At 57.2% G+C, this 12,797-nt stretch overlaps 1 protein-coding gene across 1 annotated transcript in view; it reads right to left on the bottom strand.

The window, feature by feature from the left end:
• CUNH20orf27 (chromosome unknown C20orf27 homolog) overlaps positions 1-12,629 on the bottom strand; it is a 57,413-nt gene extending 44,784 nt beyond the window's left edge. The window contains exons 1-2 of the mRNA XM_025213289.1: positions 12,611-12,629; positions 7,546-7,688 (exon numbers count right to left, since the gene is read on the bottom strand). Of these exons, the coding sequence (XP_025069074.1) occupies positions 7,546-7,584 (39 nt within the window). The 5' untranslated portion in view covers positions 7,585-7,688; positions 12,611-12,629. The remainder of the gene's footprint in view (positions 1-7,545; positions 7,689-12,610) is intronic.
• Positions 12,630-12,797: the final 168 nt, after the last annotated feature.

Consider the following 12,797-nt stretch of genomic DNA (forward strand, 5'->3'; position numbering starts at 1 on the left):
AGCCCCAGGCCGTGTCCCTACCAGCCGCCGTGGGACACCGCGGACTGGGCATGGCGGGTCTTACGTTCTTATGCAAAAGCAACAAGCATGAAGGGATGAAAAAGCTCTTTGAGGAAACTGGGAACATAGGAACAAAACTTCTTCATGCCGAGAAAGAAGACGGGGGAGGAAGGAGAAGAAAATTAAGCAATGCAGAAAATATAGTCATTGGTTCCTCCCTTTATGCCCTGTTGCGTTCATGCTTAACGAGAGGCATCAATAATGCAAGAGAGAACAAGGCCCGCAATCAGGCTGGTATTTGGATGAAACATGGATAATTGGCTTTTATTTCAGTCCTCCCAAACACTGCACCAGCAGTTTCGGCATGGGTGGGGGAAAGAGACTATTATCCTAATGCAATCTTCCATCTTCCAGCGCGAGGGGGTTTGTGACAGCAACCGGCAGGATCTGCCTGGAGGCAGCCGTACAACGAGATCTACATTGCAGAGACGCGGGGCTGGAAGGGGCCTGGCACAGGTCACATCTAGTCCAGCCCCTGCCAGAGGCAGGATCAGCCCTGTGCAAAGCATCCCAGACGCATCCATCATCTAAACTCGCCGTCAGCCCTGACAGACATCGCACCCGACCATGCCACAGGGAAAGCAGGGGGAACAGCTCGAGGGTCCACAAGGGTCCTCTCTCCTGGGTGCCACAGGCCGAGAAGAGCCTTTCTCCCACCTACCCATCATAACACCCCCTGGGCTCATGCCCAAAGCCTGCACTGGCCATGCCAACCCCCTCTCACAGAGCCACGGCTGCCTGTAGAGAAGCAAGGGGACACTCACAGGCTGCTGGCAACTGTTTTCTCCCCTCCTTCCTCCTTTTCCACCACCACCTTAGTCGACTTGTTGTCTGCTGGTGCCCTGGAAATGTCACCAGCCAACCAAGCAAGCTGGTGACCTTGACAAAGGTCCTCGCTGCCACAGCATCGCCAGCAAGAAAGGGGCAGGGCACGGTCCACTCCTTCCAGAGCAAAGACTAAATCCTCTTTGCTGTACTTGCAGATGGGCTCTCAAGCCAGGGCAGATGGCAGCATCCCTAACCCTAACCCTTCACCAGCACCCTTTGTGCCCAGCTTCCCATGCATAAGAGCAGCAGCAGCAAGGGGACCACTGGAAAGAGCAATGCCCTACAGCTATGTTTTTAGACCAACCCGGGTAGGAAATGCAGAGCTGCTTTCCCAACACAAAAGCCGGGAGATAGCAAAATCTTCTTCATTCGAGCAACCTGCCCCTTGGAGAGCAGTGCGTTCAGTTTGAATCCTTTTAGCTTGCATTGCAGTAGCTTTCGTCCGACCCTCGCTGCATTAGCTCGAAGTGGCGCCATGTTGGCATAAGTGAGGCTACAGGGAGGGGTATAAAAGGAACCAAGTCACAGGCAGGAGAAACTAATTGAAAAGTCCAGCCTGTGTGAAGCGGTGATGGTCCAGGAATTGTGTCAGCGGCAAGGGTTTTTGGGGGCAATCTCTTTGGAATCAGAGACTCATAGAAAATGAGGGGTGGAGGAGGTCACATCCAGTCCAACCCCCTGCTCCAAGCAGGACCAGCCCCAACTACATCATCCCAGCCACGGCTTTGTCTACCCGGGACTTAAAAACCACCAAGGATGGAGATTACTCTGTGGGTAGACTCTTCTATTGCACCAGCTGCATGGCTGGCATGAAGTTGCACAAGCTTTCAAGTCATCATCACGTCTGAGAGAAGAAATTTCTCTTCTTCATTGGCTAGCAATATTCATAATTTAACACAAATGTATATCCAGATATGTTTCATAGACATTAGGGCTGGAAGGCATTGTGGAGGATCATTGAGTCCAGCCCCCTGCCCAAAGGAAGGGCAGGAAGTCAGCTGGGGTCATAGGATCCCAGCAAGATAAGCATCCAGTTTGCTCTTGAAGGTGTTCAATGAAGGCGCTTGAACCACCTCCGGTGGCAGGCTGTTCCAGACCTTGGGGGCTCGGACAGCAAAGAAGTTCTTCCTTGTGTCTATCCTGAAACGGTCTTGCAAGAGTTTATAACCGTTCGACCTTGTCATCCCTTGGGGCGCTCTGGTGAGATACTGGTGGTCACCCCAATAAACTTGTAGGTGGCCATCAGATCACCCCTGAGCCCGTGCTTTTCCAGGCTAAAGAGCCCCAGGGCTCTCAGCCTGTCATCATAGGGTCTGTTTCCCTGACCTCTGAACATGTGCGTGGCTCTTCTCTGGACTCTCTCAAGCTTCTCCACATCCTTTTTGAATTGTGGAGCCCAAAACTGGACACAGTACTCCAGCTGCGGCCTCACTAAGGCCGAGTACAGGGGGAGAATGACGTCCCGAGATTTGCTTGAGAAGCATCTATGGATGCAAGCCAGCGTTTTGGTCACTTTACTAGCTCATGTTCATCTTGTGGTCAATGATGACCCCCAAGTCACTCTCGTCCGTAGCGCTAGCCAGCGTAGCACTGCCAAGCCTATAGACATGCTGCGGGTTTTTCCTCCCAAGGTGGAGAACCTTGCATTTTTCGGTGTTGAACACCATCAGATTCTTGTCTGCCCATTTCCTGAACCTGTCCAGGTCAGCCTGAATCACTCTCCTGCCCTCAGGTGTGGATGCTTTACCCCAAAGTTTGGTATCATTGGTGAACTTGGCCAGCCCGCTTCTGACACCAATGTCCATATCATGGATGAAGATGTTGAACAGTATGGGTCCAAGGACAGAGCCCTGGGGGACCCCACTGGTCACAGGGCACCACAACGATTGACTTCCATCGACCACCACCCTCTGGGTCTGACCACGGAGCCAATTCCCCAGCCAGCGGATCATGGTGGACCCAAGGCCACAATTGGCCATTTTTGCCAAGAGGTGATCATGGGATACCAGATCGAAGGCTTTTTTGAAGTCAAGATATATGACATCAATCTCCTCTCCCTTGTCCAGGTGATAGGTCACCTGGTCGTAGAAGGAAATGAGATTGGTCAAGCAAGATCAACCCGCAACAAACCCGTGCTGGCTATCCCTCAGGATGTTGCCATCAGCCAGTCCGTTAAGGATGGCCTCTTTAATAATCTTTTCCAAGACCTTCCCCGGGACAGAGATCAGGCTGATGAGCCTGTAGTTAGCTGGATCCACTTTCCTCCCTTTCTTGAAGACAGGCACCACATTGGCCTTCTTCCAGTCTTCGGGCACTACACCAGAGCGCCAGGAGCTCTCGAAGACCCGTGCCGGGGGCTGGGCTATGATGCTTGCCAGGTCCCCGAGTACCCTGGGGTGTAAAACGTCAGGGACGGCTGACTTGAAGGTGTCCAGCCTCTCAAGGTGTTCCTTCACAAGGTCAGCTTTCATGGAGGGCAAGGAGTCTCCCTCACCTAGGCCATCCTGTCCCATCCCATCCCATAATGGGCTGCGGCGTCCCATGGGACTGGTGAAAGTCCGACGCAAAGTACCCATTTGGGGAAGTTGGCTTTTTCCTGGGCATCAGTTGTCAGTTGCCCCATCTGGTTTAGCAGGGTCCAATGTTGCCCTTGCTTTTCCTCCGGCTCCCCACATATCTGAAAAAGGACTTTTTATTGTCCCTGATACTCGAAGCTAGTTGGAGTTCAGTCCCAGCCTTGGCTTTACTGGTTCGCTCCCTGCAGGTCCAGACCAGTGCAGAGTATTCCTCCTTGGAGGTGGATCCCGTCCTCCATCCTTTGTAGGTCTTTCTTTTTTGTCTTCTTCATTAGCTAGCAATATGCATACCCAGATAATTCTAATGAGGTTTGCTTTTGATTGCAATGGTCCTACTATGGGTGTTATACTCCACTATGGGCATGTCCCAGGCTTCTGGGCTTTCCTGGTTGCAGCATGGGTTGAGGATGGAAATTTATTCCCCCTCTGCTGCTCCATGTGTTGGGGTTTTTATACAGCTCTCTCAGAGGTGCTGGGTGCTGCAGCCCAGGCTGGGGATGGGGCTCCTGCTGGCACCAACCCCGCAGGGTCCTGGCTGGAGGGTCTTGCTCCTGCGCTCAGGCTCAGCCCCACGCTGCACTGGGGGTAGGAAGGGATTTCCCTCCTCCTCAGACTGGTCCGCACTGGGGGGGTTTGCCTTGCTCTGCAGCAGGGGCACAGCCTCTGCCTTTGATCTCTCAGATATATATTAATAGCTGCATCTTATGAGCCGTCCAGGCTGATGGAGGAAGGGAGAAAGACAGGTAAAACTAGAAATGTCGAGAGAGGCGAGCAACGCGTTCCAACCACACCACACCCAACGCTTCATCTAAGCTCATCATCCAGACCCAGGAAGAGACTCAGCGCAGAGGCTTGCACCTGGCTAGCACGGTGGTTCACAAGCTCCTCGGACTCCCGACCCTGCCAAAAAACGCCAGTTCTTTGCTTCCCCTTGTTTCTTGCCTAGGGAAAAACATTACAGCAATTGGGCTGTTGCAAAGACCTTGGCAAGATGCAACAAGGCAGAGCACTTCTGCCGCTCTGGATCCCTGCTGGGTTTATCCTGTGAACCACGTGCAGGTGTTTGCACACCCAGTACTGCTCACCTTGCACAGCACCCTCGAAAGGCTCTCTTGGCACTCTGGCTGGGAATCACTAAGCTAAGATGAGGCCCTTGGATCCATTCACGGCTGCCAGTTGCTGCAAGCGATGCAAAACGCACGCATGCAAAACCAGATGGTTTTATTAGTGGGTCAAAGCTATTGAGAGACCCATTTGCCAATATGAATTACAGGAATTCATGAGAGCAAAGTCTGGAGTCCAGCGATAAACACGAGCGCGCAGGGCCAGCAGGAGAGATGTATAACGCACACGTGCGCCAGTAAAGGCTTTCCTTTGGGTGCTGCAGAGACCCCAAGCCAAGGCTGTGCCCCCGCTGCAAAGGAAGGCAACCCCCACCCCAGTCTGGACCAGTCTGAGCAGGGGGAAGATCCCCTCCTGCCCCTAGCGTCCCCTCACTTTTCCCAGCCCCCAATGGCTTTCCTTCCGTGCTTCACACCTGGGGAAACTGAGGCACGGCGCAGTTAATGACTGCGGGGTGGAGCCAGGACGCGCACCCCAAGTCCCGTGTTATCCACGAGGCAGGATAGCGCCTCCCAGCTCTGCTTGGGTGCTTGCTTGGCCCGGGAGAGCGCTGAATGCTCCTGAAGCTGCAGTCGCCCTCTGCTCTGTCAGGATGTGGGGAAGAGCATTAGGGGCCTGGCCAAGAAGAGGAGACCCCCCCCTGCTTCTTCTTAGAGAAGAAAGCAGTATTTTTGCCCACCTTCTTCCACCTGAAGACTAATCACAGGCAGCCTAGGGCCTGAGCAGCGCCAAAACAAACCGTAAATGGGATATCGGCGATGAGGCAGGCCACACAGCGACAGATCCCCGAGCAGATAGTCCAGCGGCCAGCCCTGCAAGGGTCAAGGCACTATGAGGGAACTGAAGGTGCCAGACGCATTAAAACCGGGAAGCGAAAACAAGTGGAAGGTGCAGGCACCGCCAGGTCCCGCTGCACCAGAGGAGGAAGATGACGGGGCAGGAGGAAGAGAGCTCGGGGAGCAGGGCAGGGGGAGGAAAAGCTGATGGTCTCTCTAAAAAGGCAAAGAACGGCTTGAGGTTGGACTGCCACTCGCCATCGATGCTGCACGCCGGGGGGATGCGGCTGCTGGCAGACGATCCAGCACTGCACGTGCGCTGGCAGCATTCAGTGAACCGTAGGGCTGGCAGGGACCTGCAGGATCAGCCCCGTCCAAACCAGCCCAGACAAACCCCGTGTCCAAGATGACACAGTCACCCCCGACATAGCCCCAGGCATCGCCCCCGCCCCGGGATACAGGGGGGCCGCGGCTGCCAACATCCTGCTGCTGCCAAGAGGGTTAACAGATGCTCCAGAGACCCCAGACCAGGCCAGGCCCCTGCTGCAGAGGAAGGCAAAACTCCCCAGTAAGATCAGTCTGAGCAGGGGGGGAAATCCCTTCCTGCCCCAGTGCAGTGTGGGTGCAGGGGCAAGACCGTCCAGCCAGGACCCTGCAGGGTTGGTGCCAACAGGAGCACTGGCACAGCCCAGCCCCATCCCCAGCCTGGGCTGCAGCAGCACCTCAGTTGTCCTTGTCCATCCATCAAGCCACATCAACTGGAGACAAACGAAGTGGGAGGGCTGACACGCCAGAGTCCCTTTGGGAAGGGTTACGGGCGCTGAAAGAAGAACTGCCCCCTGCGCAAGGCACTGCATGGGGATTCAGGCAAACTGGAGAGGGGGTCAAGCTCCCAGCTCTGCCACTACTGCCATGCCTGACCTTTGGCAAGTCCCTTCACCCGCCGCCTGACCGTAGAGAGGACAGCAGCGAGTTCCCTCCTGCAGGACGACCACGCTGAGGGCTGGGGCGGCTTGGATGCTATGACAATGGTGGGAGACCTTGCAGGTAGTTCGGTGCATCAGCTCCCATAGCTGAGCAAGTGGCCATAGAAAGGCCCCTGCTTTAATAGTTCATTGCCCCCCTTCCCAGCACCGCCCTTCCCTCGTGTGACCCAGCACAGCCGCTCTCGGCCAGCTCATTTCCCCACAGGAGGCTGGCGAGCGCTCACCCACAGCAGCAAGAAACCACCCTCAGCATCCTGCCAGCATCCAACCAGGGTCTCTGCCCCCCTCCAGATAGGCAAAGGGGCCATCCTAGCACAGCCACATGCCCCAGCCTCCCAAAGGGACCACGCTTGGAGAAACCCCCCCCAAGAAACCGGCAGCAGCAGGGCTGAGGGAGCCTGCACAGAAGAGCCGGTGCCCTGGGGAGGTCCTTCTGGCTCCTCCGCTGCCCTAAAAGACATCGTTCCCATCCTGCTCTCTCCATCCACTCACCCTCAGATCCCTCTCCAGCTGTCATACTGGCCCTCCTTTTACAAAGGTCCCTCCCCACCCCACACACTGAACTACAGCATGGCCTGGGGCAAATCACTGAAACCCCGTGCCTCAGTTTCCCCCAGAAGGCACCGCACGCCCCTAAACAGCCCCTTTCCAGTGTCTAGATATACTGTGAAAGCTATTGAAGCTGCAGGGTGGGATGGAGGGCAAGAGTCTTATCACAGGACTGCACTTCGTTGCATATGACATGTCCTCAAATAAGACACGCGCCTTATTTTTTTGAAGGGTAAAATGAAGAGTGGGGTGGAAATATCTTTCCTTGAAAATACTGGTAAGTCGCAATAGGTAACTGAGAGGTAGCAGCTAAGGACCCCGGCATGTTCGCTGTGCTGCTCTCCCCGGAGCATCTTTCCTTTCTCCCATCCTTGGGGCTTAAACAGCAGAAAAGGTTATCACCGTATTTCCTGGTTTACAACGCACACCCAAATTTCCCACAGCCCATTTTTGGAAGAGGTTTGTGTTGTAGGTGAGAAAACGTGGTGTTATGTGCCTGACTTCCTGCTGGCCAGAGGGGGCCCCCATTAAAGCTACTTGATTTGGGGGCTAAGGCCCTTTGTAACGGAGACTCTACAAGCTACCACGCTGCTCCATCTCCCCGCGCAGACACCCCGAGCTCAGCCTCGTGCCCCCCGCGGGTCTCACCTTGACCAGGAAGTTCCCATCCTTCTCCTGGGTGACCATAACCACCGAGTCGTGGAGCTTCTCGTCGAAGTGCACGTGGCTGTGGGCTCCCTCTGGGGGGTGGCTGGGGGCAAAGCGCACCCCGCCCCCCTTCGCCTTCACACCTGCCGGGAGAAGACACGCCTGTGAGCACAACCTCGTTCCCTTTGGGGGGTCCCGCAACCCCCAGCCACCCCGCAGCAGGAACAAGCACCAGGGCCAAGTGACCAGTGGGCTCTGCCGCGGGACGAAGGCGCAGGCAGCAGCAAGGCAGTGACCTTGCAAGTCTGTGCGTGGAGCAGAGCTTTTCCCACCAGGGTCCCTAGCACTTGTGACCCTAAAGCCGTGTTGTGGGATTGTTAACAAAATGGGAAGTATCACGACGCCCCGTTATAAATCCCTGGGGCGGCCACACCTTGAACATGATGCCCAGCTCTGGTCCCCACCGCTGCAAAAGGAGAGAAGAACTGGAGAAGATGCAGAGAAGGGCAGCGAGGAGGATGAAAGCTATGGAGGGGATTTCATAGGAAGCCAGGCCTGGTTAGTTTAGAAAAGAGATGCTTGAGGGGGACCACGATCGGAGTTGACAACACAATAAATAGGGAAGAGAAAGCAGCGAGGGATTTATTATCGCCCGTCTCCCACCAGACAAGAATGAGGGGCACAGCACGAACCCAGCAGGCCGGCAGTTTAAAACTAACAAAGGGAAGTTGTTCTTCCCCGCAGCGTGCTCCAGTTCTTCTTCCCCGGCCTGCTTCCAACCCAGATGCTCCAGCTGCATTGCTCAGCATGGACCATGCGGCTGGGGCTGGGGAGAGCGATTTCACCACCCTACCCCGCATCCTGGAAGCCTGCGCGCCTTAGGCACAGAGCTGTGCTCCCAATCCCCTTGGGCATCCTGTAGCAGAGCTGGGCAGATGGAGGTGGCAATTCCCTGCATCGGCATCAGCTCCCCCCGCCCCGATCCCATCCCCAAGCTGGAGCATGGGGGTCCCTGAGCTGCCTTGGCTTGTGAGATTCACCCACTGGTTTCACCAAGACCCCAGGATCTTAATTTCCAGCTGGGATTGAAGCCTCCAAAAGCCCAGAGGCCGGTGCTGCCTGCCCTTGGCTGAGATGGGATGGGATGGTACCGATGCCCTGTGGGTGCCAACACACCCCACGCAGCTAGGATGGTGTGGCAGATCATGGAGGGGACGGGGGATCAGGCGAAGAGCAGGTGGAGAGCAAAGAGCAAAACGCGCCCATTATGGTCACGGTCACAGACCAGGTCAAACCCCACCCCAAGCTGACGTGGAAGAACCAGACCAGAAGACCGAGAAGCAGCAGGGAAAAAATGCTGCCTCCAGGCCAGGTGTAGCTCTCGGCCTGGGGCTGACACGGACTAGATCATGGGACATTTCTGGCCCCCAAACCTAGGCGCCCCCAGCGCTCGCTCTCGGTCTTTGCCACCGGTTCTGCCTGTTGTTCCTCCCTGCGAAGTCAAACGGTACAAAAGGCAATTGCAAAACCTGCCAGTGAAATTGCCTGCTCATTCCCAGCCTCCCGCTGGAAACCCAGGCCCTGAGAAGCCGCTCGCCGTTATTGTTTAGCAGCTACAAAGGCAGCGTATAAAAGCGCCCTTGGAAACACAAAAGCCCCGTGCCACGCTGCCAGGGCGACGAGCAGCTCATCTCCCAGCGCGGCGCTCGCCGAGCGGACACGGCCAAGGGAAGCCTTTGCCCAAGGGAATAATTCCCTTTCCCCTCGTGCCACGTTCCAGCTGCTGAAACAACGGTGTTGGGTTAAAGCAGAAGCCGAGCCGTTAACAGCAACGCCAGATCCTGCACTTAGGACGGAGCAATCCCTGGCTGGGGGTGATGGGCTGGGCAGCAGCTCTGCAGAAAAGGACCTGGGGGGGGGGGACAGGGGACAAGAAGATGAACAGGAGCCAAGAGAGAGAAGCAGAGACTGCAGCACCGATGGCTGCGGGGAGAAAAACTCCTGATACAGCCGGAAACACATCCATCCCAGCCTTGATGCCACAGCTGTGCCAGACCCAGAGAATCACCCCGGCCACCTCCACGGCATGGCTGCATCCCAGCACGAAGGAGCCACAAGACGGCAGAGAGGAGGACGCGGAGCAGTGGCCTGACGTTGCAGCGAAGCAGGTTTCAACAGGAGATCAGGAAACACTTCTTCCCCGGCACAGCAGGAAGGCCACGAGAGAGATGCCAGGGAAGCAGAGGGACTCTCCATCACTGGAGGTGTTCAAGGAGAGGGTGGAGCTTCTGGGAGTAGATAGCAGAGCAGCAGATCAGGCAGGGAGTAGGAAACAGAGCAGCAGAGCAAGGAGGGAACACAGAGCAGGGAGTAGAAAACAGCAGCGGGTCAGGCAGGGGAGCAGAAAGCGGAGCAGCAGGGAGCACAGGACCTGAAACAGAAAGCAGGGCAGCAGGTCAGGGAGGGAGCACTGGGACAGGAGCAGAAAGCAGAGCAGCCATCAAGCTGGGAGCAGAAAAGCGGAGCGGCAGATCAGGCAGGGAGCAGAAAGCAGAGCAGCTGGCTTGGGAAGGGGAGGCTGAGCACGGGGCAGGAGCTGGCAGGCGCCCAGGGGGGTCGTGCCTGGCAGGGACCTGCAGGGTCACATCCAGTCCAAGCCCTGCCTTCACTGGCTGCAAGTAGGGCAGCGCCAACTGCTTTACCAGCAATTGCAGCAACCAAGTCACAGAGCCCTGGGCATGTAACAAGCCGGATAACAAAACACAGCATCGCGTTAGCTCCTGGCATCTGCTGAGCCAGGACCCTTGCTGGCTCTGCCCGAAGCGCTCTCACAGCAGGTGCAAAGGGAAGGTGGGAAGAGGAGTTACGTGTTAAGAGGCAGGAAGCCAAGGGGGATTTCTATTGCTGGAGGTCTGGGTCCGGGTTTCAATGCACAGATACGGAGCCCTTCCCTCAAGTGTCCACGCTCGGAGGCAGTGGCTTTCAACCTTTGTGGTCCCTAAAAAAATTTTGAACGGAGGTGTGGATCCCTTTGAATGGCAAGTGTGGGTATGCCAACCAAACTTCTGGTTGATCCCCTGCACCGGTGCAGGCGGGGGGGTGACGGGCTGGGCAGCAGCTGTGCAGAAAGAGACCTGGGGGGACAGGGGACAAGAAGCTGAACAGGAGCCAGCAGTGTGCCCTTGTGCCAAGAAGGCTAAGGGCATCCGGGGCTGCATGGGTAGGAGCGTTGCAGCAGATGGAGGGACACGATTCTTCCCCTCTATTCAGCACTGGGGAGGCCACATCTGGAGTCCTGCATCCAGCTGTGGCCCCCCACTACAGAAGGATGTGGACACATTGGAGAGAGTCGAAAATGGTGGGGGGGGGGCTGGGGGACATGTCTTGTGAGGAGAGCAAGGGGTAGCACCCCAAGCCATTAAAGGGGCACCATCCAACAGCCCCACCAGAGCAGGAGACACCTGCCATCTCCCCCTTCCCGACTGCCAGACAGCAAAGGAGCACAAGGAGGAAGCAGATGGCAAAGCATCCCTGGAGCCTTCTGCCTGCTATCCTGCATGGCGCTCAGCACGGAGCAGAGCCCCACGGCACACACAGGCTGACCCTATCCATCCCCCCCGACAAGCAACCGGGATCCCTCCTGCACAGCCAGGCCACCAAGGCAGCGAGACCCCAGACCAAGCCTCTCCACACGTCCCCGTTCTGACCAAGAAGCCATGAACTGCACCTGCTTTGGGGGCTCCAGAGAGCGACCCCAACTCTGACACCGATGGCATGACTAACCTTGAGCAGGTCCCTTTGCCCCAAGGCCTGGCTGGGCAACACATTCGGATCACGGCTGCCAGGTTCACACCCCCCGCAGCCAGTCCTAACCCTTCCACCCAAAGCCTTCGCATGTCTGCAGCCCCCACCCAGCCAGAAGAGGGGCCACGTGGTGTCCACATGCTTCTCCAGGCAGGGTCCGGCCCCGCGTGAGTCAGCCCCAAACTCGCTTGCTCAGATTAGAAATGCAATTATCTGCATCTGGTTCATGAGATGGGTGGAGGGAGGCGGGGGGACTCAGATGCCTGCTCCTGGGAGCAGCTGCCTGTGAAGGGCAGGGATGGATCCAAGACGGTGCCACCCCCTAGCCCAGATCCCGGGCACAGCCCGCTCCAGCACTGCGGCGTCATCTCGGGGCAAGTGCTGTGGAGCTGGCCAAGGGCACGGGCCCCTCCAAGCCTAGCAGCCCCCTGGGCCAGTATGGCACAGGCTGCAGCCAGCAGCTAACAAGGGAGGGATGGACATCGCACCGTGTCCGGCCCCAGCCATTCAGCCAGGAGCAACTTTTATCACAAGTCCCCAATCAGGACTCGAACTCGTGCCCTGGAGCATCACCAAGCTGCCTCCCATTCTCCGTCCGGCCTCTGCTCCTCCCCAGGGGCTCCTGGCTTCCAGGCAGCACCTCTGAGCCCCATCCCTGGCTGGCAAGGGACGAGGAGTACCCCCAACCTCCAAAGGGTCCAGCTAGCAGGGCGCGAACAGGGCACTCCTTGGAGAAAAGACACAGCAAAGCCCCCCTACATTGCTTTCCTCCATCTCCTTATCCCCAGCAGAGGCAGGAGGCAGAGCTGTTGCCCCTCCCCAGACACCAGCAACGGAGGCTGTGGGTCCCTGGGAAGCCCACGGGGGTCTCTGCCGACATCCCACATCTGAGTGAGTGGCCTCCGGGGCTGGAGGGAGCAGAGCCCCCGTGGTCCCAGCCAGGAGGAGGTAGAAAGAGCCCAGGACAGGGGGAGACCATGGGCACGGGGATTGCAGGAGCACCCATCCACCCCATAGGCGACTCAAGAGCCTGCGTCAACCCCTCCAGCCCCCGGAGTTTGCAGCACACAAGAGTGCAAGAGCAAGGGAACAGGGACACTGCCACCCCTCCCCACCTCACCCACAGCCCCCGTCCATGACCTGCTGCCTCCCCCCAGCCGCGGGCACAGCCCAGACACAGGGCAAAGCTGCTGCCTGCACTCCCAGCCCCTCTGTCTCCAGAGCCACACAAGTTGCCGCAAGGAGGAGAAAAATAAAATACCTCTCGAGTGCCCGAAAGCAAAGCAAGCATGCACGGGGCAGGGGGCTGCATCCTGGTCCACCGGCTACACCAGCTCTGCTTTAGACCCGGCATCTAATCACAAAGGAGCAGGGAGCCTGGGAACAAAGCCTGGCTGCCCCCAACATGGGGGAGATTGGAAACCAGTGCTCCAAGGGCAACTTGCAAA

The sequence above is a fragment of the Alligator sinensis genome, unplaced genomic scaffold (genome assembly GCF_000455745.1).
Source record: "Alligator sinensis unplaced genomic scaffold, ASM45574v1 scaffold1408_1, whole genome shotgun sequence".
Lineage (NCBI taxonomy): Eukaryota > Metazoa > Chordata > Crocodylia > Alligatoridae > Alligator > Alligator sinensis.